This window comes from Pipistrellus kuhlii, unplaced genomic scaffold (genome assembly GCF_014108245.1).
Source record: "Pipistrellus kuhlii isolate mPipKuh1 unplaced genomic scaffold, mPipKuh1.p scaffold_m20_p_2, whole genome shotgun sequence".
Classification (NCBI taxonomy): Eukaryota; Metazoa; Chordata; class Mammalia; order Chiroptera; family Vespertilionidae; genus Pipistrellus; species Pipistrellus kuhlii.
In genome coordinates this window covers 132,975,796-133,001,895 of record NW_023425515.1, presented here as the reverse complement: position 1 = coordinate 133,001,895, position 26,100 = coordinate 132,975,796, and the positions used below count along the sequence as shown (strand labels likewise).

The 26,100-nt window shown below is 37.2% G+C and overlaps 1 protein-coding gene across 9 annotated transcripts in view; it reads left to right on the top strand.

Moving 5' to 3' along the window:
- PKN2 (protein kinase N2) overlaps positions 1–26,100 on the top strand; it is a 143,449-nt gene that overhangs the window by 34,944 nt on the left and 82,405 nt on the right. For 5 of the 9 annotated variants that reach the window (XR_004989461.2, XM_036446881.2, XM_036446875.2 and 2 more), the window contains exon 2: positions 13,642–13,942. The exons of 1 other annotated variant lie outside the window; for it this stretch is intronic. Coding sequence is in view for 6 of the 8 variants with exons in the window: in XM_036446881.2 (XP_036302774.1) it covers positions 13,642–13,942 (301 nt within the window). In the remaining 2 variants the exon portion in view is untranslated. Of the gene's footprint in view, positions 1–9,713; positions 9,747–13,641; positions 13,943–26,100 lie in introns of those variants that run through there. 3 more of the 9 variants (XM_036446876.2, XM_045584377.1, XM_036446883.2) reach the window with 3 other exon arrangements.

Genomic DNA, 26,100 nt, shown 5'->3' with positions numbered 1-26,100 from the left:
TTGGGGAGATTTTTTTAATGATGTTAATTCTTTCAATCCATGAACACAATGTACGTTTACACTGCTTTATACCTTCCTTTTATTTCTTTTTTCAATGTCTTATAGTTTTCTGAGTACACGTCTTTTATCTCCTTTGTTAAGTTTATTCCTAAATATCTTTGTTGTTGTTGCAATAGTAAATGGGATTGTTTTTTAGTTCTCTTTCTGAGAGTTCATTATTGGTGTATAAAAATGCCATCAGTTTTTGGATGTTAATTTTGTATCCTACTACTTTGCCCAATTCATTTATTAAATCTAGCAGTTTTTTAGTGGAATATTTAGTTTTTTTACATACAACTAGAGGCCCAGTGCACAAAATTTGTGCACGAGGGTGCGGTGTGTGTGTGTGTGTGTGTGTGTGTGTCCCTCAGCCTGTTCTTGGCCTGCAAAGACGCCAGCATTCCTCACCTGGCCTCTGGCCAGAGGTTCCTCCCCTTCTTCCACACAGTCTCTGGGAAGATGCTTGTCCTGGGGCCTCCTTAGGGCCCTGACCCATGATGCCCTGCAGCTTGGGTACTTGGGTGCTTGGGCTTTCAGGTCTGGCTTCCTTGCCTGGCTGTGCATCAGCTGCCATGGGAGCCTTGCCTCAGGAGTTGCCCTCTTTGACCATACTACTTGAGTGTGTGTGTGTGTGTGTGTCGGGGGGCAGCTTGGCAGCAGTAATTTGATGTCTGTAGCGTGCCTGCCAGACCCCTGCTGCTGCGGCGCCACACTGGTTCTGTCTGGACTGCTGGCAGGGGCTTCCAGTCTGCGACTTGGGCTTCTGGGCTGCGACTGGGGGCCGCAGGTGGAGGAACCTGGCACCCATAGAGCTCTGTCAGCGTCAGGAACTGGAAAGATCCATTTTCCTGGTTCCTTCCCTGCCACGGAGTCGCTGAGCTTGGGGCCCCACAGGCCTCTTGCCTCCTGCCACAAGGCAGGCTGGGTCACGGATGCTAGGCTCATGGCCCCACAGACCTCTTCCTTCCCGCAGCAAGGCAGGCCAGGGTACAGATTCTGGGCGCGCGAACTCTGGGCTCACGGCATCAGAGGTCCCTTCCCTCCTGCAGCACAGGATGCTGTGCTTGCGCTGCCACTGGTGACGCAAGCTCAGTGTCCCACTCCCAGTCCTCTGGTCAGAAACCCCTCCTCTCCCTCCACAGCCAAGGAGCAGATACTGGGCTCCTGTTGCCTGGGTGATGCCGCCAGCATCTGCTATGAGCAGCGCCATTTTTGTTGCAGAGTGATGGCTGATTTACGTATTACTCTTTTATTATATAGGATGTCATGTCATATGTGAATAATGACAATTTTACTTCCTCCTTTCCAACTTGGTTGCCTTTTGTTTTTTCGATTGCTGTGACTAGGACTTTCAGTATAAGAGTAGCGAAAGCAGATATCCTGTCTCATTTGTGATCTTAAGGGAAACACTTTTAGTTTTTCCCCATTGAGTATGATGTTGGCTATTGGTTTTCATATATGGCCTTTATTATTATCTTGATGAATGTTCCCTCTATTCCCCCTTTATCATAAATGGGTGTTGGATTTTGTCAAATATTTTTTCTGCTTCTATTTATATGACCACGTGATTTTATCCTTTTTTTTTTTAATGTAATGGATCACACTTATTAATTTGTGAATATTGTATCAGCCTTATATCCTGGAATAAACCCCACTTGGTCATGGTGTATGATCTTTTTAATGTATTGCTGGATCCCATTTGCTAATAATCTTTCAAGGTGATTTTAGAATCTATGTTCATCAGAGATATTGGCCAGTAATTTTCTTTCTTTATGGTGTGTTTATCTGGTTTTAGAATTAGAATAACCCTGGCCTTGTAGAAAGAGTTTGAAAGTCTTCCTTCCTCTTGAATTACTTGGAATATTGTAGTTTGAGAAGGATAGATGTTAGTCCTTTGAATGTTTGGTAAAACTCACCTCTGAAGCCATCAGGTTTAGGACTTTTGTTTGCTGAGAGGCTTATTTTTGTTTGTTTGTTGTTGTTTTTTTATTGTTTGAATTTCATTATTGGCCTACTTAGGTTTTCTTTGTTTTTAAATTTTATTTTATTAATTTTTTACAGAGAGGAAGGAAGGAGGATAGAGAGTCAGAAACATTGATGAGAGAGAAACACCAATCAGCTGCCTCCTGCACACCTCCCCCCGGGGATGTGCCCACAACCAAGGTACATGCCCTTGACTGGATTCGAACCTGGGACCTTTTAGTCCACAGTTCTATGCTCTATCCACTGAGCCAAACGGGTCAGGGCCTACTTAGGTTTTATGATTCTTCCTGATTGAGTTTTGAAAAGTGTATGTTTCTAGGAATTTATCTATTTCACCCAAGTTTTCCAATTTGTTGGCATGTAGTTGTTCATAGTATTTTCTTACAGTCCTTTGTATTTCTGTGGTGGTCATTGTTATTTTGCCTCTTTTATTTCTGTTTTTATTTATTTATTTGGATTCTCTTTGTTTCTTGATGAGTCTGGCTAAAAATTTATCAATCTTGATAATCTTTTCAAAGAACCAGCTCTTGGTTTTGTTGATCTTTTGTTTGTTTTTTAGTCTATATGTCATTTTTCCCGGACTCTGACTTTTATTATTTCCTTCCTTCTACTTCCTCTGGGCTTTTCCTGTTGTTCCCCTTCTAATTCTTTTAGTTGTAGGATTAGATTATTTATTTGAGCTTTTTCTTGTTTTGTTTTGTTGTTTTTTGACATAGACCTGTAATGCTATGCACTTCCCTCTCAGGATTGTTTTCATTATGTCCCATAGATTTTGGGTGGTTGTGTGTTCATTTTCATTTGTTTCCAGGAAGTTTTTTTATTTCTTTTTTTATCTCATTGCTAACCCATTTATTGTTTTAACCCTTTGCACTCCGAACCATTCTGGACATTGGCTACCAGCTACTCCACGCTACTTTGCGGCGGGTGCGTTGAATTAACCCAATTCCCCATAATCACTAATAAACTGCAATGTCCCCTGAGAGGGGACATCCGAGTGATATGCTAGAATTCCGATGTCCCCTGAGAGGGGACAGCGGAGTGCAAAGGGTTAATAACATGCTATTTAGGCTCCTGGTTTTTTTCTTAATGTCTTGGAGTTTATTTATTTTCATTGATTTATAGTTTCATGCCATTGTGATTTGAGTAGATGCTTGACATGATTTCAGACTTGAATGTATTAAGACTTACTTTGTGTACTAACATGTCTTTTATCTTTGAGTATGTTCCATGTATATTCTTCCCCTTTGGGATAAAATGTTCTGTGTGTATCAGTTAAAGCCATCAGATCTAGTGTGTCTGTTTCCTTGTTGATTTTTTTGGTCTGGATCAAAGTGGGGATGTGGGAAGTTCTCTACTATGACTGTATTGCTATCTCTCCCATAAAGTCCACCAAGAGTTTTTTTTTTTTAAGTATTTTTGTCCTTTTATATTGGGTTCATATATGTTAACAAGGATTATATTTTTTTGTTGGATTAATCCCTTTTAGTATTATGTAGTGGCCTTCTTTGTCTCTTTTTATAGTCTTTGTTTTGGTGTATATTTTGTGCTGTGGAGAGACTGAACTATTTTTTTGACTATTGCTACTCCAGCTTTCTCTCCCCCCCCCCCATTTGCATGGAATATATTTTTTCATCCCTTCACTTTCAGTCTGTGTGAATCTTTTGTTCTGAGGTGAGTCTCTTGCAGACAATATTTATATGGGTCTTGTGTTCTTATCCATTCAGCTACCCTATGGCTTTTGAATGGAGCATTTAAACCATTTACATTTATGGTTGTTAAATGTAATTATTTATTGCCTTCTTTTTTTCTTGCAGATGAACATATCGGTACAGAAAGAAGGGATTATATTCTTGGGTTGCATGGCTAATGATAAAGAGCTGGTGTTAGAACTGGCTTCTTTCTTTCTGATTGAGAACTTTCTCCTCTGAGATACAAAAGATTGGATTAGAGCAAAGTTAGAGAGTAAGAAGAACCATGTCCTGCCAATATCTCTGCTTTAAGGCACATAAGTCCATTTATTAATTAATGTATATCTTAATTAGGTCAAGGTTTAATTCGAGTATAGGGAAATGGATACTACAAAGATCCTACCTAAGAAGGCACCGTTGAGTAAAATAGCACTAAACTAGGAATCAGGAAACTAGTATGCTAAAAGTCACTGACTTTTTTCTTTGTGATCTCCTGCAAGTTGCTTAGCTGCTGTCAACTTGTTTTCCTTAAAATTAAAATCAAGGGAGTTAGGCAACATAATCTTTGAAATTTCTTCTAGCTAAAACTGTATATGAATCACTGTACACTGTGAGTTTTTATGGTTTCTCTTACATTTCCTGGCATTCATCAGGGTCAGACTGTTTTATATTTCTATCATATAGAGAAAGTAACAGCCTTTTCACTTCTTCTCTGGGAACTTGGCCAGTGAGGAGTAAACATCCTTTCCTCTTGCTCCCTAAATGAAGTACTGGGTCATAAGTGACAGACTTGTTTTCTTTTGTTGTTGTTTTTTAATCCAATCCTGTTCTCATGTTAGTATTTTTCTTCACTGTGAGTTTGTTAAAATTAATAAATTGAAAATTTCCATTTATGTATTAGTCTATAGATCAAAATTGTATTTTATAAAATAAAAATAGTTGTACTTAACCAATACATATTAACACATTTATGTATTTGAAATACTTGACTGGCACATGATATATAGTGTCATACCTTGCAGTAGAACTGTATTGATTCAAAATAACCAAAGTTAAATAGCAAATACACTGTAGAGTATAAGATGTCATTATGTTTTTACATTTGCCAAAATTGAAATAAAATGAAAGTTACTTTGGCTCATTTTAAATAATATTTCTTCCTCCTAATTGAACAGGCAGTGTATGTTCATTGCTAGGAAGAAAAGTTGAGAAAATACAGAATACTTTTGAAGAACAAAATGAAAGTTTTTTTTAATTTCTCTTACCCAGAGATAATTAATCTTTCCTTCCCAGTCTCACCCACCCATTCTTACTTTAAACATACTTTGAAGTAAAACTGATGAACATAACAGCATATATAGGGGCTATGGGATAATAAAGGGCATAAATAAGAGAAGCTTTTCCTTATTCTCTAGACTGTTTGCAATTCTTTTGTTATGAATCCTGAACTCTCACTTTCCTATAAGTTGATTTAAAACCCTCTTATTTGCAAGCTTTATGAGGGAGTCTGTTTCTGCCCAGCACAGTGTCTTGCACATAATATTTATTAATTTAAAATTTATTTAAGCCGAAACCGGTTTGGCTCAGTGGTAGAGCGTCGGTCTGCGGACTGAAAGGTCCAGGGTTCGATTCCGGTCAAGGGCATGTACGTTGGCTGTGGGCACATCTCCGGTGGAGGATGTGCAGGAGGCGGCTGGTAGATGTTTCTCTCTCATCGACTTTTCTGGCTATCTCTCTCCCTTCCTCTCTGTAAAAATAAAATATATTTTTTTAAAATTTATTTAATTGGCCAGTCTGTATCCTAATCAATTTATAATTATTTTCTTACTTATATAGCTAGAATTAGAATTAGTGGATCAAAGGGAAATTTTTAAAGTTTGTTTTAACATACTTTTCATTTCTAAAAAGGCTTTTGCTTACAGCAGGATTGTTGTCAATTTAAGAGATAAAAATAGTTCAGTCTCTTTCTCTACAGCACAACAATGCTTCTTTAATGTAAATTAACGTACATGATTAGTGAATAGGCTAATGATATAAGTATAAAATGGATTCTTGGTTAGTTAATCTGTAATTTCCCCCAGAATGTTAATTTTTTTTTTTTTTTTTTTTTTTTACTTCCCCACACAGAATGTTAATATTTTAAAGAAAATTTTGCACTTTTGTTTATTTTTTGTTTGGGTAATTTTAGAGAAAACCTTAGCAATATATGAAGACATTAAAATAAAAGCTGAAAATTCTATAGAAGTTTGATAGTTCGTGGTCTGTATTCTGATTAAAAGACTTCTGTTCACCTAATCGGCATTCACTTATAGATATTATGCCTTTTGTGGTTGTTATATTCATCTGGAAAATTCTCAGCCATTTATTCATTCATGTATTGCTTCTCCCCATTTTCTTTATTCTCTCATTCTTGAGCTCTTACTGGATGGAAATGGATCTTAGGTTTTCTCATTTTATCTTCATGCTTTTTTAATTTCATGTGTGAGAGTTTAGAGTACTTTTCTCAGTTGTCTATCTGCCAGTGTAATAATTCTTTATCTTGGTCTATTCTGCTGTTTAACCTATCCACTGAATTTAAATTTCTTATTGTTAATCCTTATCCAAGGATTTTACCTTTGATTTTTAGAGAGAGTGGTAGGGAGAGTGAGAGACAGAGAGAAACATCAATGAAAGAGACACATTGATTGGTTGCCTTCTGCACTCGCCCCCACCAGATCCAAGGATCGAGCCTGCAACCAAGGTTTGTGCCCTTCACCAGTTTGCAGACTGATGCATTATTCTCTGAACAAATTGGCTAGGGTTTAATTTATTTTGATTTCTTTTAAACCCATCTAATTTTTACTCATTCATACTTTTTGAGCGCTCTCTTCCTTATATTTATTTAGCCTCCTTGAATTCTATTTAGCTAAAATTTATTTAGATTGTTTATAAATACTGAGGGTATTAATTCCACTAATGGTTTCCTTGTGTTTGTATTTGACCCATCTGATTAAATGACTAACTGTATTAAAGATATAGATGACATAAAAATTAAAGTACAGTAGAAATAGAAATAATCATGAAAAACTTGAAATATTTTTTCAACAGGTATTCATTTTATCTTCCATGCTTTTTCTTATCATGAATTTAGGTCAATAGTGAAATCCTAACATATAAAAAGCCAAGGGCCATCATGACTGAAACAACTAGATGGATGACCGAACAGCAGTCTGTGTGGGGCGACCAGGCCGGCAGGAACGGGGCCAGTTCAGGGCGACCAGGCTGGCAGGAGGAGCAGTTGGGGTGACCAGGCCAGCAGGGGGGACAGTTAGGGGTGATCAGGCCAGCAGGCAGAGGTGGTTAGGGGTGATCAGGCTGGTAGGGGGGAATTAGGGGCAATCAGGGAGGCAGGCAGCTGAGCAGTTAGGAGCCAGTAGTCTCGGATTATGAGAGGGATATCCGACTTCTGGTTTAGGTCTGATCCCCGGAATCTGGTCTAATCCAGCAGTCGGACATCCCTCGAGGGTGTCCTGGATTGGAAAGGGTGCAGGCTGGGCTGAGAGCATCCCCCCCATGTATGAATTCATGCACCAGGCCTCTAGTATTATACATAAGAAGCATACATAGTTAAAGAATGTAAACAGCACAGTGTTTAATTAGAATGGAGTGGCTAAACTTGTGGATTCAGCAATAAAAGGTGGAAGAACTATCTGTTTCTTTTATATATACCCTAGAAGCCCAGAGCACAAAATTCATGCATGGGGTGCACCCTCTGCATCCAGGACTCATAATTGTTTATCTGCCTGCCTGCCTGCGGGTCACCCCTAACTGCCTCCCCTGACAGCCTGATTGCCTCTCTCCATTTGTGTGCCAACCTGATTGCCCCTAACTCACCCCCCTGCCGGCCTGGTTGCCCTTCACTGCAACCCCTGCTGGCCTGGTCACTCTACGCAGCCTGCTATTCAGTCTTTTGGTCATCCCTCTTCAAGCCATTTGCCAGCCTGGTCATCCCATGCAGCCTGCTGTTCAGTTGTTTTGTTGTCCCTCAAGAATCCTCTGCCAGCCTGATCTCCCCACACAGCCTGCTTGTTCAGTTATTTGGTTATCCCTCATTAACCTGCTGGCCTGGTGATAGGCAGGCATCTTGTGAAGGCATGAGGATCAATTTGTGTATTACCTCTTTAGTATATAGGATAATTGGTATAAAATTTAGTTTAATGTTTAGGACATATTTAGGGTTGGTGCTTTTGTATCTCATCTCTGTACTTTCTGAGCATATTAATGAATTATAAAGGGATTTTTGTCCTTTGATCCAACTTTGTTTTAAAAAGTTGAAAAGGGGCCCTAACCAATTGATTCTGTCAAGGGCATGTACCTTGGTTGTGGTCACATCCCGAGTAGAAGGTGTGCAGGAGGCAGCTGATCGATGTTTCTCTCTCTCGTCGATGTTTCTAACTCTCTCTTCCTTCCTCTGTAAAAAATCAATAAAGTGTGTGTATGTATATGTATATATATATATACACACACACACACACACACACACATATATATATATATATGTATGTATATATATATATATATATATTTTTTTTTTTTTTTAAGTTGAAAAAGGTATCTACCATTTAGTTTTAGAGAAGGGATAAGATTTTAGAGTAGGGAAGAGTTGTGAATGGTGGATAAAAGTGTAAGCTTATAAACAAATTAATGTAATGTAGATAATGCCTATAATAGAACCTATTCAGACAAAAATGATCACTAAATATTTTCACAGACTACATTCCTATGGCTAAATCATCTTTCTTTTGTCTAGAATATTATTTCATTGCCTTTTACTGATTCCTGGCATTTGATATATATATATTTTAATTATTATTTAGGATAGAGACATAATTGAATAGATGAAATATCTCATTTCAGTTGTTCCAAAAACAAGAAAATTACATTTTCCAATAACTTTCATTGTAATTAAAAGTTTTAGGAAAGGAGTAATTCCCTGTTTCCCCAAAAATAAGACAGTGTCTTATATTAATTTTTTCTCCCAAAGTTGCACTAGGTCTTATTTTCGGAGGATGTCTTATTTTTGGGGAAACATGGTAGAAAGTATTATAACTTTTTTTATCTGTCCTCATAAGGCTTTTTTTTTTTTTTTAATCTTAAATTACTAACTATATTCTATGTATCAACCTGCTCCTTTCCAAAAGGTGTTTGAGCCATATCACAATAAAAGGTGGGAGTAAAAATGAAGTTATTAAAAGTTCAGGTTTATGAAAAGAAATAGGGAAAGCAACATGCTAACTACATGTGATTCATAGCTAATTCTATTTAATAAGTTGCTATGATTGAATATCAGTTCTGCTCTTAAGCTTCTTGGAGTATGAGTTCTCTTTATCAGAAATAGGAAAGCATGACTTCCTTAGAGTGACATATTTTCCTGAATTCTAAAAGAATACTAAATAGTATAATAGAAAAAACTATTAATAGAATAAAACAGAACTGTGCCTAGCATAAGCCCTGCTCTTAAATTGCTCATAGTTTGTGGGGTGGTCGGATAAGAAAATGAATAATTGTTTAAATTGTATCCATACAGAGCATATTGGAAAGATATTTAATCTAAATTCTATGAAAGGTCATAAGCAGGAAATTTTTAGGAAGAATTGTGGTGAACTTGGACAAAGTAAAAGTTAACAGATGGTTGAAGAAAGAAAAGGTAGTGTATTTTAAAGGTATAGCGTGCAGAATAGCTAAACCAAGAGAGATTAGATTGTCTTTGTCAATGAACTTCTATAATTTTATTGAAATTTAGGAAGCTAACAGAAAAGAAATGGGAGTTGAAGTAGGCAAGGCATGTTGTTAACAGCCTTTAAATATTAATACCATGATTCTCAAATTAAGCCATAGGCTATGGGATGCCTCAGCAAACGCTCAGGTTGCTGCAGTATATTTTAATTTCTTTAAGGGAAACATAGTGACACTATTTGTTGAAACTAACTGGAATCAGTTAAGTTTCAATATTATGTTATTCTACACTCCCTTTGTACAATGGAACAGCAAATGAAGGTGGGAATATCCATTTTGATCTTCAGATTTGAGAAATTGTGAAGATATCAACAGGCAGCCACATCCTATTATTAAAGTGACTATGGTTATTAAAGAATGGAATAAAAATGTAATTTTTTCTTCTAGGTGGTATTACTTCAATAAGTTACTAGGTTATAAGTATTAAGTTATTTGAACCCAACTACTTAATAAATGGGAATTATTAGATGTTCCCTTTAGACTGTGGGGCATAAAGAAAAAAGTACTGAAACACTAAGGTCAGTAGGAACCCGGAAATTTAGAGAACCCCTCTGGGTTGGTATATTTAATATTAAAAAACAAATTTGTGAAAGCAGTTCATGTGCTGTTTTTTAAGATTATAAGGATAAAAAGATATTTGGAGGAATGCAATTACCTTGAACTTTTTCATCTAAACATTGTTTGTCTCAGTGCACTTTACCTGAAGCTAGACAGCAGAAATGTGGGATTTTATTTTTTGACAATAGTCTTATGTGCTAGTGTTTTGACAACCAAATAAAGGTGTATTTATAAACTTTGGAAACTGAATAAATGGATGATAGGACTTATAATCTAGACATTTTGGTGGAGGTAGAATATCTTTCTATATTCACATAGATAAGAATCACATTTAAGGCCAATAAATATAGATCACCAATCCCAGGAATTCTTAGTCTAAGATCCATAGAACCTAAAAATTATACATGCAAGCATGTAATTTTCTTTGTTTTATTGTGGTTTTGTTTGTTTTGTTTTTGGTCAAAGCATCAAAGGGATTCTTGGCCCTAAAGCAGTTAGGAACAAATTTGTAGATCAACTCCTTTTTTTTTTTTTTTTTTTTTTTAGAGGTTAAAGATTAGATGTAAAAAGTATTTGTATAAAATGTTTTATTTTAAACATCAACTTTTATTGATTTTAGATAGTAAGGCAGAGAGGGAGAGAGAGAATCATTGATTGGCTGCCACCTGCATGCCACCCACTGGGGATCCAGCCTTCATCCTGGGCATGTGCCCTGACTGGGAATGGAACCATGACCTCTGGGTTCATAGGTCGACGTTCAATCACTGAGCCACACAGTCCAGGTTGCATCAAGAGTTTAAATAGAATTTAATTCTTGTGATGAATTCCCAAAGAAATTAAAGAAAATTTTAATTAATTAGATCTGTGGTTTAAAAGGCACATAAAGGGTGCACAGTAAAATGTAAGGTGTCTCTATGCTTCACAATTTCTCTTTGAAAAAGTAAGCATTTTCTGTAGTTTATTTCTCAATTTTATTTTTTTTTATTTTTTTTTCATTTTTAATAAATCTTTATTCAGATTTTTACAATTATTCCCCTTTTTTCCCCCAATAGCTCCTCTCTACCTGGTTCCCACCCAAACCTCAGCTCTTAACTCCCCCCACTGTCCTCATCCATAGGTGTATGATTTTTGTCCAGTCTCTTATCACACACCCCCCACACCCTTTTCCCCCTGAAAATCGTCAGTCCACTCCCTTTCTATACCCCTGATTGTATTATATTCACCAGCTTATTCTGTTCATCAGGTTTTTAATTCACTTGATTTTTAGATTCACTTGTTGATAGACATGTATTTGTTGCTCATACCGGTAATTTTTATATTTACCTTTTTCTTCTGCTTCCTCTTCTTAAAGAATACCTTTCAGCATTTCATATAATACTGGTTTGGTACTGATGAACTCCTTTAGCTTTTTCTTATCTGTGAAGCTCTTTATCTAACCTTCAATTCTGAATGATAACTTTGATAGGTAGAGTAATCTTGGTTGTAGGTTCTTGCTATTCATCACTTTGAATATTTCTTGCCACTCCCTTCTGGCCTGCATAGTTTCTGTTGAGAAATCAGCTGACAATCGTACAGGTGCTCCTTTATAGGTAACTACCTGCTTTTCTCTTGCTGCTTTTAATATTCTCTCTTTGTCTTTTGCTCTTAGAATTTTAATTATGATGTGTCTTGGTGTGGTCTTCTTTGGATTCCTTTTGTTTGGGGTTCTGTGCGCTTCCTGGACTTGTAAGTCTAATTCTTTCACCAGGTGGGGGAAGTTTTCTGTCACTATTTTTTCCAGTATGCTTTCGGTATCTTGCTCTCTCTCTTCTTCTGGGACTTTCATAATTCTAATGTTGGTTCTTTTGAACTTGTCCCAGAGATTTCTTACACTATCCTCAACTTTCTGGATTATTTTATCTTCTTGCTTTTGCGGAGGAGTGTCCTCTGGCTCTTTGTGTTCCAAATCTTTGTCTTGATTCCTGGGCTCTTCCAGACTGTTTTTAGGACTCTGTATAATATTTTTTATTTCAGACAATGTTTTCTTTATTTTTTGTTGATTCCTTTTTATTTCTAGTTGATCCCTTTTCATATCCTCATAAGTCTCGTTTATTTTATTGGCCTTTTCTAGGAAATTCTTGAAAAACGTTATAACCGTGGTTTTGAACTTTATATCCAGTCGTTTTTTTCCTCCATTACTTTCGTTTGTGATCTGTTTCCTTGTCTCGGCGTTTTCGCAGCTTCCCTGAATTGGTAGCCTTAAAAGTCTCTGTGTTCAGCCGAAACCGGTTTGGCTCAGTGGTAGAGCATCGGTCTGCGGACTGAAGGGTCCCGGGTTCGATTCCGGTCAGGGGCATGTACATTGGTTGCGGGCACATCCCCAGTGGGGGGTGTGCAGGAGGCAGCAGGTCGATGTTTCTCTCTCATCGATGTTTCTAGCTCTCTAATCCTCTCTCCTCTCTGTAAAAAATCAATAAAATATATTTTTTAAAAAAGTCTCTGTTCAGCTTAGATGGGGCGGAGTTTCAGGGTGGAATTTACAGCCTTGGCTTCTGAAAGCCCCGCCCTATGAGGCTCCTGATTCTCAGTGTTTCTCAGTGTCCTTTGGTACTTGCTGCAAGCACCTCTGAGAGAAAGGTGCCCTCGAGTTTTGCCCACTACCAACAGTCTAGGCTTTCTCCCAATGAGCCCGGAAGTGAAGTTCAGTTCAGTTGGAAGTGGATTTGGAAGTGGGGTTCAGAGCAGTCTGGAGTTTTTGTCTCCTTCCCGCTAGGGCAATCCTCCGGCACAGTCAACTGTCCGTTCTCTGCGCACAACGTGTGCGCCTCCGGGATTTCCATTCGCCGCTCCCCTGGGTTTCTGCCTTACAGCCCAGGCCCCCTCTGTATGAGCCTGAGTCCCCAGAGTCTGGCCTAGAACTGGGGTTCAATGCTTTCGGATCTGGGGTTCAGCACAGTCTGGAGCTTATATCTCCTTCCCCCTAGGGAAAGCCAGCCAGGTACTGAGCCTCCCCCTCCTCTCTGGCTCTGTCCTCTCTGCACGCGCAGTATGTCTCTGTACCTTAGGCTTTTACAGCTCCTCTGATTTTCCTTCTGGTTTTCTCTTTCTTCTAGTTATAGAATTTCTAGTCAGTCGACTTTCCTGTATTTCTGGATAATGTCCATTTTGTATTTTAGTTGTATGTTATTGAAATTGTTGTGTGAGGCTGCAGTTAGGTGTTTATGTATGCCGCCATCTTTGGATTCTCTCTAAACCAAGTTTTTAATAGGTTAAATAACATACCCAAGAATCAGAGTTTGGGCATTGGATCTATCTTGGATTCATAGGATATCTAAAATCTAAATATTTTTATACAGCTTCAGTGTATAGTTATGTTGTATTTATTTTAATATAAATTTGTCAGATAATGCTACTTAGTTGATAGAGCAGTTTTTGAACTTAGGATTTTATACGGTTATAATAAAGATAAATAAGTAGTCTATTGCTTATTAAGAAAGAATTGAATATAATATAATTAATAAAGGATTGTTTTATATATAGTTGATTCTTATGCTGTGCATTTTACTGAGCAGCTAACTTTCCTAAACCCTTACATATGTATGTTTATTTTTTTCTATAGGGAGATTCCCGAAGTCTTCCATTTTCTGAGAACGTGAGTGCTGTTCAAAAATTAGACTTTTCAGATACAATGGTGCAACAGAAATTGGATGATATCAAGGATCGAATCAAGAGAGAAATAAGGAAAGAACTGAAAATCAAAGAAGGAGCTGAAAATCTGAGGAAAGTCACAACAGATAAAAAAAGTTTGGCTTATGTGGACAACATTTTGAAAAAGTCAAATAAAAAATTAGAAGAACTACATCACAAGCTACAAGAACTAAATGCACATATTGTTGTATCAGATCCAGAAGACGTTACAGGTATATATATATGTGTGTATATATATATATATATTTTTTATTTTATTTTATTTGATGTCTATATGGTATACTAATAAGAAAAATAGTAGTATTTTTTAAAAAATAGCAAGTTTTGTGATATATACTTTTTGGCATTTCTGAAAGTACAGGGTCTGTATTTTCTCTTACAGTTAAGGTCTTGTTTTTATTCTGTTCAGAAGTGAATTGAGCCGAGACCTGTTTGGCTCAGTGGTAGAGCGTCGGTCTGCAGACTGAAAGGTCCCAGGTTCGATTCCGGTCAAGGACATGTACATTGTTGCGGGCACATCCCCGGTAGGGGGTGTGCAAGAGGCAGCTGGCCGATGTTTCTCTCTCATTGACGTTTCTAGTTCTCTCTCTCTCTCCCTTCCTCTCTGTTAAAAATCAATAATATATATATATTTTTTAAAAGTGAATTGAATTGATGAATATGAAAATGAATTATTTAGTTAGAGATGAATAATTCTGCTGCCTACTTTCTTATACTTTGTCAGTAAGATATTATTTTGAGTTATTTTCCAGTATTAATGTTTTGTATTGAGTCAGCCATATGCACTTACCTGATTCATCCTTGTAATCAGCAGCTTGAGTTTTCCAGATGACTGTTTAAAGTTAAAAATGCGTTCTGTAACTAAGGGCTATTTTTATTCTTTGCAAATGTAATTAATCAAGCCTATGACCTTTGTTCTTTGTGCTTTAAGCAACTAAATTAACAAACCACTGGTATATTGTTTAAAAAAGAAGAAAATTTACACCGAAATCGCTTTGGCTCAGTGGAGAGAGCGTTGGCATGAGGACTGAAGGGTCCCAGGTTTGATTCCGGTTAGGGGCATGTACCTTGGTTGCGGGCACATCTCCAGTAGGGGGTGTGTAAGAGGCAGCTGATCGTTGGTTCTCTCATCGATGTTTCTAATTCTCTATTCCTTTCCCTTCCTCTCTGTAAATAATCAATAAAATATATTTTAAAAAATAAAAACAAATTTAAAACCCAAATATTAGTTTTTTTCTTAAATATGAAAAACAGAAGGAAAATATAAACATCAGTGCAAATGAAGACTATCATTTTTTTTAAAATATATTTTATTGATTTTTCACAGAGAGGAAGAGAGAGGGATAGAGAGTCAAAAACATCGATGAGAGAGAATCATCGATCAGCTGCCTCTTGCACACCCCGTACTGGGGATGTGCCCGCAACCAAGGTACATGCCCTTTACTGGAATCGAACCCGAGACCTTTCAGTCTGCAGGCCGACGCTCTTTCCACTGAGCCAAACCAGTCCCGGCAAGAATATCATTTTTAAACAGTAGATTTAACAAATGTTCATGTCGGAAATTTTTCAGTCCTACAGAAAGTAAAAATAGAAAGACTACCCTCTGTCCAACCTAGGCATTCTCTCTAAAGGTAGTATTGTTTTCTGTTGAGTATTCTTCCAGAAAAAATATTTCTATATTTGTATCAATATTCATCCATTCATATATACATACTTTGTATAACTTTTTACTTAAAAAATCATTTAATGTACACTTATCTAATAGTTTTTCTTTGAAAGATGATAGTTTGAGTAAGTTATTTAATCTCTATAACCCTTAATTTTTTCATTTGCAAATCAAAGGAGTGATATATGTAGCATACTAATATATGTAGCACTAGAAATTTTAGAAGAAATGGTGATCAGGCAATAAGAAATGACAGATATAAGTAAATTGGAATTTAATTAAGAAGATAATATATTTGACTAAGAAGCTCAAATGACCAATCTCAAAATTGCATAAAATACTTCTGATACTAGTTTATTTGATAGAATTTGTTTTAATGTCTCAGTTTCGACGTGTGGGACTTATCATAGGGATATCATTTGGAGAACTCTGTAGAGATTTCATTGTAAGAATGAAAGATTCATTGTAAGATTCCGTTGTAAGAATAATTCCTTGTAAGAATAATTATCTTGAAAATGAAAGAAATCATAGAGAAACAAGCCTTCTTATTTTAAAGCTTAAATAATTCCAAAGATGTGAATGATAAAGTTAACTAAAAAGAATTCATCAACTCCTCAGCTAGTAGTCACTTATCCCCACATTCAATAATTACGTTATAAATGGAAATTTGTATTAGGAAAATGCTTTTTTTTTTTTTAGCAATGTTATATAAACTTTGAAATAGCCTGTTCTGTTGGAACTCTGCTGAGCTCTACATTTTTTGCCCATTACTTCTTTAAGAGAGGTCTAAAATAAGAAACAGCGCTGGAGTTTTAAACTCTGTTTATTTAGAGAAAACATTTTCCTTCTCACAAAATACCCATAACTTCTTTGCACTTGGAATATAGAAGATTTTTGCTACATAAAAGTCCAGTTTCCCCAGTCCTTTAAACATTTTTTAACTTTACTAAAGTATAAATGATATGTGATAAAATGCACATATTTTAAGTTTATGATTTGATGAACTTTAACAAATGTATATACTTAGGTAACCTTCACTACAACCATTAATTCTGAACATTTTTTTTAAAATATATTTTATTGATTTTACACAGAGAGGAATTGAGAGGGACAGAGAGTTAGAAAAGTGGATGAGAGGGAAACACCGAACAGCTGCCTCTTGCACACCCCCCACTGGGGATGTGTCCGCAACCAAGGTACATGTCCTTGACTGGAATCAAACCCGGGACCTTTCAGTCCGCAGGCCTATGCTCTATCCACTGAGCCAAACCTGTCCTGGCTAATTCTGAACATTTCTATCACTTCAATGGTTCTCTTGTATATATGCATCTCAATCTATCTCCCCCATCTCTGGTTTAAGCAACCACTGGTCTACCTTTTATCACGTTAGATTAAATTTGTCTTTCTAGAGTTTCATATAAGGAAATGACATTTAAGTCTTACTATCAAATTTCTTTTCGCCCTTAAAAGCCAATTTGGATACCCTGTGAAACCTTCCCTGACTTTCTCTGATTGTCTTCTCTCTTCTGCTTTGTCCCTTCATTATTGTATTATGTTATATTGTACATGCTTATATAATTTACTAAACTATTCTTCTTGAGGACAGGGATGTGTTTTCAAGATTTATTATAGAATCTGCAACAAAGTAGGTGTTTAGTTATGACTGTTATAGCCCAAAATACAAACAAAAACATCCCAGCAATTAAAAATACTGTGTTAGTTGAGATAATTAATACCAAATCATAATTTTTTAAAATATATTTTTATTGATTTCAGAGAGGAAAGGGGATTGTTGTTGGTATCACTGGGAGGAATTGACCTCCAGGTCAATTGGCTGTGAGGATCAGCTGTGTCTACTCTGGGAGAACTTCTGTTCTGAAGATGCTCTTATGAAACAAGACTTGTAAAATTGCAAAAACCTCTGTGTTCAGATTGGATGGGGAAGAGTTTCAGGATGGAGCAGACAGCCTTGGTTTCCCATCAGCGCTGCCCTATAAGGCCCCTGGGTCTCAGTGTCCCTCAGTAATTGCTGCAGGCACATCTGAGACAAAGCCGCCCTCGAGTTTCGCCCACTGCCAGACAGTCCAGTTTCTCCCCGAATGAGTCAGGGTTCCCAAAACCTTGCTTGGAAGTCAATAGAGTTCAGCGCAATCGGGAGCTTTTGTCTCCCTCCTGCTTTAGAAAGCCAGCCGCGTACTCAGCAGCCTGTGCATTCAGCAGTCAGTGTGCATGCTCCTCTAGACCTCTGCCTTCCGCAGCTCCTGAGTATCAGTGTGCTTTCGTTTTTCCTGACAGTCCAGATTTCCCCTGAATGAGTCTGGTTTCCCAGTGTCATGCTTGGGACTGGAGTTCAATGTAGTCAGGAGCTTCCTTCTCCCTCCCACTTTAGAAAGACAGCCACACATACACACAACCGACCATCCTCTCCGCATGCGAGTCTGTACCTCAGCCTTTTATAGTTCCTTTGAGTCTCAATGTGCTTTTCTCTTTTCTTCTAGTTGTAGAATTTTCACTCAGCCAGCTTTCCTGTGGTTCTGGATGGCGTCTGTTTTGTCTTTTAGTTGTAGTTTTGATATTGTTGTTGAAGGCAGCAGTTAAGTGTTTTCTATGCCGCCATCTTGGTTTCTCCCCTTTAGTCTGTATTTCTGGTTGAAATTCTCATTTTGAGGTAAATATATTTTGTACTAAGTTGTGAGCGCTTTTTTTTTTTTTTTTTTTTTTTTTTTTTTTTTTTTTTTTTTTGTTTTTTTGTTTTTTTTTTTTTTTTTTTGGGTTAATTTTTTTTTTTTTTTTTTTTTTTTTTTTTTTTTTTTTTTTTTTTTTTTTTTAAATTTTAAATCCTCACCTGAGGATATGTTTATTGATTTTAGAGAGGGGGGAGGGAGAGAGAGTGAGAGAGAAAGAGAGAAAAAACCTCAATGGTTGCCTCCTGAAGGTGCCCGGACCTGGGACTGAACCCACAACCTAACTATGTGCTGCAACTGGGAATCATATCTTTAAAAATATGAGATTAAATGATCTGTAGATCTCTAACACTTGAATTCTTTGATTAGTTTAAAAAAAAAATGATTTTAGAGAGGGAAAGGAGGGATGAAGAGGGGCAGGGGGAGATCTTTTGCCTCCCTTTTACATTGGGTATGGGCACTGACTAGGAACCGAACCCACCACCTTTTGGTACAGGGACAATGCTCCAAACAACTGAGCCACACCAGCCAAGGGTTGATGATAATACTTTTTAAAAAGTTAATACACAGTAAAGGGGGTTTATTTTTTTTTAATACCATTTCATGGATTTTAATATATGTAATATGTTCCTCTAGCAACCACTGCAATCAGGAAAAGCAACAGTGCTATCCCTTTGTAGTCACACTGTCTGCACTTCATATCTCCTGGCTACCACTGGTCTGTTTTCTGTTACTGTAGTTTGCTTTTCAAGATTATCATATAAATAGAATCATAAAGTACATAACCTTTCAGCACTTACTTTTCCTTTTCTATATGTACATATACTATATATACATATGTGTGTGTGTGTGTGTGTGTGTGTGTGTGTGTGTATATTGATTTCAGAGAGGAAGCGAGAGAGAGAAAGAGAGAGAGAGAGAAATATCCATGATAAAGAGAATCATTTATCGGCTGCCTCTGCATGTCCACTAATGGGAATTCACCCTGCAACCCAGGCATGTCCTTTGACCAAAATCGAACCAGGGACCCTTCAGTCCTCAATACGACTGCATTCTATCCACTGAGCTAAACTGGTTAGGACAACACTGACTCTTTTGCTCAAGCCGTTGGTTTTTTTATATTTATCCAGGTTTTTGCACTTACCAAAAATTATTTTTTATTGCAGAGTAGTAGTACATTGTATAGATGTACTGCAGTTTGTTTGTTCATTCACCAAGAACATTAGGGTTGTTTTCCAGTTTTTAGAAATTTTCAGCACAGCTGCTATAACTACTCATGAATGGTTTTTTATGTGAACGTTTTCAGTTCACTTTCATAAATACTTAGAAGTGTGATTGCTAAGTCATATGTTAGCATATATTTAGCATTATACACAACTGCCAGAACATTTTCAGAGTGGTTATAGAATTTTTTATCCTCACCAGCATATATGAGAGTTCCAGTTTTTCACAGCCTCTCCAGCACTTGCTATTATTAATATTTATTTTAAACTAGTCTAACAATGTATAATGATTGGCGATATACATCATGGTAATCAGAGGGAGGAAAGAGGAAAAATAAAGTAGCACCATCTTTAGGAGAATTTATGAAATAACTGTGGATGGCCTGGGTACAGAGTTTTGTACAAAATGAAGTCTTTTCTACTAGGAGATGTAAGGTGCAGTTTTCAAACATTAAGATCGATATATATGAAAGGCTAAGCGATTGGCCAACTGGCCTGTAGATATGATGCACACTGACCAGCAGGGGGCAGGTGCTCAATGCAGTAGCTGCCAAATGACAACAACTTTGCAGAGTGTTCTCTCGCAGTCTGTGACTCTTTGGGGGTTGTCGGACAGCCAATTTCGACCCAGTCTCCACAGGCCAGGCCAATGGACCCTACCTGCCAGAGGAACCCTGCTCACTCTGCAGACGTCCTTCAAGCCCCAGCGCCACTTAGATGTAGCTGGCCAGGGAGGAGCCATGGGAGGTTGGCTCCAGGGCATATTCACCTGTCTCGCCCAGTCCTTCCCCACCAGCCACCTTCAAATTAATTTCTCTACAATGTGCACAGATCTGTGCACTGGGCTTGTAGTTTAATATAATAGATATAAGCAGTTCTGAATTTTTAATTTAATTTTAGAGAGAGGAGAAACATAGATTTGTCACTCATTTATGCACATTTTGTTGTCTACTCATTTATGCACATTCATTGGTTGATTCTTGTATGTGCGCTATCTGAGGATCAAACCTGCAACCTTGGCATATGGGGACAATGCTAAAATCAAGTGAAATACAAAACAAAAAAAAGTTACAACCCACAATTTTATCCACGCACTTTTGATAAAATAATAATAAAACTAAAACAGAGGTTGTACCAGCTATAAAATATTTCATCAAAATTACTTCAGTTGGCAACATCTGACAAAGGTTATCCTGAGTACTCAAAATAGCTGGTTAATCACCCATTAATAATATGTGAGCATTCATTATAATCTGAGCAGGTTCCAGATGTCTTTATAAGGTAAGTATATCTGGTTAAATAAGAACGTTAGATTTTAGGGGAAATATAAACTGTTAATATAACTGTAACACATGGCAAGATTCTGGAGAAGTTTATTTTTAAAATACCAGTTTATAAGTATCAAGCGAAAACCCAAATGTTGACTAACGAACAGTAACTAAGATACTTACAGATGACCGTTTGTGAAGGAGATAGATTAGCTAGTGCTTCAGCATGCTATTACTTTTACTAGTTTAGATTTGGCTATGTTTACTTCTACTATATTTTCTCCTTTTTTTCCCCCTCAGTAAATAGCTTCAATCCAGAACAGGATCACTTTATGAATATTGAGCATTGGGAGTCAGTTGGTTATATAATAAAGACTAAAGATTATATGATCTGAGATCTGATCTCAGCTGAAGCATTACATAGTTGTGTGGTTATATGCCACTTTCAACCCCTTCAGGTCTTGTTTTTCTTATTTGAGACCTATGTCAGAGATGGAATCTAAAGGTTTGTTACTTGACATATAGACTTACATTGGAGAGCAAAAGTAGAAAGAAAGGGAGGCATCTATAGTAAAAGTCAGGTTTTATTTATGGATTACTAGAGTCATGCCATTAACAGGACAGAAAACAAGCAGAAAGATTTATTAGTAGAAGTTGTGTTCCAGGAAAGAAGAGTTCACTTTTAAATAGGATTAGAAGAAAAGCCAATAGGACATTCAAGTAATATCCATAATGTTATAAATTACCAGATGAAGTCCAGAAAACCCAATTTGGATTGAAATACCACTTTGGAAGTACCAGAAAATATAATGTGGTTAATTCGAATCTACTTAATTCTACTTGATTTATATGCCATTGGTGTTTATATTCTAGTTCTACTTTATCTTTAATTTCACAAATTAGATCTAATTATACTTTCTTATATAGTCATTGTTAGTTTACAATTGCCTACATATTTATCATTTTCTCTGTCCATTTCTTCATATTTCACAGACCTTCTAGAATTTTGTTTCCTTTTCTTTCTAAAGGTATAGACTGTAGAAAGATAATTTTCCTCATATACAATTCTAGGTTATTTTCTCTAGGCACTTGGAAAGTATTTCAGTCTTCCAGTGTTATTGAGGAGGAGGCAGCTGTAGTCTAATGGTTGAAGCCATGTAGATAATGTCTTTTTTCCCTAGTTTCTTTCTGTCTTCAGTGTTCTGGTCTTTGAGAATAACTTTTTATATTCCCTTTCATTAGATCTGCTTGGGATTTGTTATGTTTCCTGAATCTGAGATTTGTGTATTTCATTAATTATGGGAATTTTTTTGCTCCTTTTTTTTTTTTTTTTTTTTTTTAAGTATTTTAAGTATTTAAGTAATACCTTCTGTATTCCCTCTATTTGGAACTCCAATTGGATGCATGATCATTTCTTCAAGTCTGTCTCCATTTCTCTTATACTCCTTTTACCTGTGTCCAGTTTGCTCTTGATCACATATATTATATTTCTAATATATATTGTGTTCCAAAAAATGTATATACACTTTTACAGCTGATAGCTCAATTGATGTTTCTTTCTCTTCAGATTTAAACCATTGAAATATGTAATTGTTCAAAGTGTATATACATTTTTGGGGCACCCTGTATATATTTTAATACTGGAAGTTCTATTATAATCTTGGTAATTTTTGATACTGTCTCGTCCCAAACATTCTTTGATACTCCTTATATTTCGTTTTCATGTTTAATATACTTTATTTCACCGTCTGTATATGGTAATGACAATAAATAAAATCCTTTTCATACTACTATAGGTTTTTCTTACTTGTGGTAATTTTTTCCCCTCCCATCTGAGCTTTGTGATTTCTACTGTGTGTATATTTTCACTGGAACTTTCTCTGGGGGAATTACTTTAGGTCTGGATTTAAAGTGTCTTCTTTCCAAGAGGATATGCATTTCTGTAAGATGCCTAGAAGCATTACCAACCTGAATCCAGTTAACAGAAAATTTTAACTTAAGATAATATGAATTCCTGCCTCTAAACTATGAGAAAGGTAGGAATTTTAAAAGAATACCATTATTTCTCCGCTCAGGCATCCCAAGCCAAAGACAAGTCAAGAAATAATTTAGCCATTATAGATGGCACTGTTTGAGATTCCTGTCTAGAACCCACATTTTATTCCATAAGGATGAGGAACTAGCAAGTCTTTTTAAAATCAGAAAAGCAAAAGCATTCTCAGAAACAAAGCTACAGATGTCTAGTTCTATCTATCGTGGGATTAGGTCACATCACTGCCTGGCCCTAGCCCCCAACTGCAAGTGAGACTGAGAAATCTTTTTTTTTCACCTGCTTAACCTGCTTCTTCAAGCAAAAGAGAAAGGCATTGAAATGGACGCAAAACTCTGGGGAGGAAGGGCATGCATGGAAGTGATGGGGGGGGGGGCAATGATAAGATATGTACATATATAATAACTTTAAAATAAAATAAAGAACTGCTGAATATTTGGAAGAAAAAAAAGAGAAAGGCATTGATCATGAAGTTTTAAGTTAGCTTATAGCATCAGGCACTTAAAAGTTTGCAAATACTATTTACGTTCTTCTACAACTCTGTAATATATTTAAGGAGTTTTGTAGCACTTTGAATTTTATTGGTAACTAGTGGCTTGGTGCATGAAATTCATGCGCAAGGTGGGGGGTGTTTGTTCCTCAGCCTGGCCTGCACCCTCCAATCTGGGACCCCTTGAAGGATGTCCTACTGCCAGTTTACAGGGATCTGAAACTGCTGGCTCCTAACTGCTCACCTGCCTGCCTGATTGCCCCTAACCATTCTACCTGCCAGCCTACTCGCCCCAAACTGCCCCCTGCCGCTGTCCTGCTCACCCCCAACTCCCAACTGCCCCACCTGTGCCAGTGTTTTTCCCCCCCCAGCTGCCTCCCCTGCTGGCCTGCTCGCCCCTAGCTTCTCTCCCCACTGGCCTGCTCACTCCAAACTGCTCCCCCTGTCCTGATCACCTCCAACTGACCCCCACTGATGGCCTGCCTGCCCCCAACTGGCCCCCCTGCTGGTCTGCTTACCCCCAACGGCCCCGCTCCCACCAGCCTGACCACCCACAACTGTTGTCTCATCCTGGCCTGATCATCCACAACTGCCCTACTCTCTTGGCCTCTTACCGCCTCTACCACGGCCCTGCCACCATGGCTTTGTCCAGAAGGTCTCCTGGAAGGTCTCCCAGTCTAATTAGCATATTATCCTTTTATTAGTATAGATAAAGACCTCGTGTACGGGTAGGGGCCAGCTGGTTTTCCCTGAAGAGTGTCTTGGATCAGGGTGGGAGACCCACTGGAGTGCTCAGCCAGCCTGGGTAGAGGGGCTGATGGCTGTTTGAAGGCTTGTCAAGCCCCCCAGCAGGGACCTTCACCCCATGAGGGTGTGGATAGCCTGGATGAGGGGCTGAGGGCTGCTTGCAGGCTGGCCATGGCCCGTGGTGACCCAAGCTCCCAGCCCCTCCTTTTTTGCTTTTTTTCGGTGCCTCCTTGAGTGGAGGCCATGGCTGACTGGAAACAGGTATCTGAGATTTATTTATCTTCTATAATTGAAACTTCGTAACCTTGAGCGGAGGCCAGGGCGGGCAGGAAGCTTGGCTTCTTCCATCACCAGGGGAAACCCAAGCCTCCTGCTCACTCTATCTCTGTGGCTGCTGCTATCTTGGTTGGGTTAATTTGCATACTCACTCCTGATTGGCTGGTGGCTGTGGCTTGTGGGCATAGTTGAGGTACAATTTGCATGTTTCTCTTGTATTAGATAGGATTGTAATCTTTAATTATTTTTTATGAACTTATAGTTTCCTATGATCTCTATTTTACATAGTTTTCAAATTTATTGGCATATCTGTGTATATCTGTAGTAATATTTCCTCTTTCATTACTAATAAAGGTAAGTTCTTCATTTTTCTCTCTTGATCACTTTTCTTGCTATATTTTGTATGCAGTTCCCTTTACCAAAAAACAAGTTTTTTGACTTTACTGATTCTTTTTTTATTCTGTTTTGATAATCTCTGCCCATTTATTACTTTTTTTATTCCTCTCATTCTTTAGAATTAGGTGGCTATTTTTTTTTAAAGGCTGCCAGTTGTTTTTTAATCTCAACAAGATAGATGCTTAACACTTTTTTTTTTTTTTTAATTCTCACTGAGGATATTTTTTCCCATTGATTTTTTTTTTTTTTTTTTTTTAGAGAGAGAGTGGAAGGGAAGGAGAAGGTAGATAGGAAGTGAGAGAGACACATTGATTGGTTGCCTCCTGCAATAGCCCTGACTGGTTCCTGGGATCCAGCCTGCAATGTGGTATGTGCCCATCACTGGGAATTGAACCCGTGACCTTTCACTCTACCACGGAGCAAAACCAGCCAGGGCAGATGCTTAGCATTTTAGATTTATTATCTTTTCTAATACATTCATTCAAATTTATGACTATCCTTTAAGTATTGCTTTAGTTGCATCACAAAAATTTTGATATGTAAAATTTTTAAACTATTTTTATAGAAAATCTAATTGATAAATAGCATTATGTAAATTTAAGGTGTACAACATGTTTACATTTCTATATTGCAATATGATTATCACTTTAGCATTAGCCAACACCTCTATCATGTCACATAATTATCACTTCTTGTTGGGCATGGGAACAATTAAGATCTAGTCTCTTAGTGACTTTTGACGTTTACAGTTTTGTTGCCTGTAATCATTGTTTTGCATTAGCTCTTCAGAACTTATTTATTAGTTTCCAGTTTGTATGCTTAAACAGCATTTTCCAACTAATCTACTCTCTAGCCTCTGGTAACCACCTTTCTACTCTCTGTTTTTACAAGATCTTGGCCTTTTTAGAGTCCACATATAAATGATAGCATAGCATTTGTTTTTTCTGTCTAATCTCAGTATAATGCCTTCAAGCTCTAACAATGTTGTTGCAAATGGCAGTTCTCTTTCTCATTGTACACATGTTCACATGTACATACCACATATTCTTTATTTTCACCTATTGAGGAATACTTAAGTAGTTTTCATATTTGGCTATTGTGAGTAATGCCACTATATATATATATATATATATATATATATATATATATATATATATATATATATATATATATATAGTGGAACTGCTGTATCATATGGTAGTGCTACTTTTAATTTTTTTAGAAACCTTCATACTGTTTTCCATAGTGGCTACACCAATTTACATTTTCATGAATGGTATACAAGGGTTCCCTTATCTGTAGTTTCAAAATAGTTGCTATCTCTTGATGATAGCCAATTAGATCAATTCTATTTAAAAAAAAAATGTTTTTATTGATTTCAGAGATGAATGGAGAGTGAGAGAGATTAAAAACTTCAATGATGAGAGAGAATCATTGACTGGCTGCCTCCTGCACAACCCCCACTGGGGTTTGAGCTTGCAACCCAGTATGTGCACCGACCAGGAATTAAAACATCAATTGTCAACCACTGAGCCACACCAGCCAGGCCTGTATGACTATATGTTGCTTT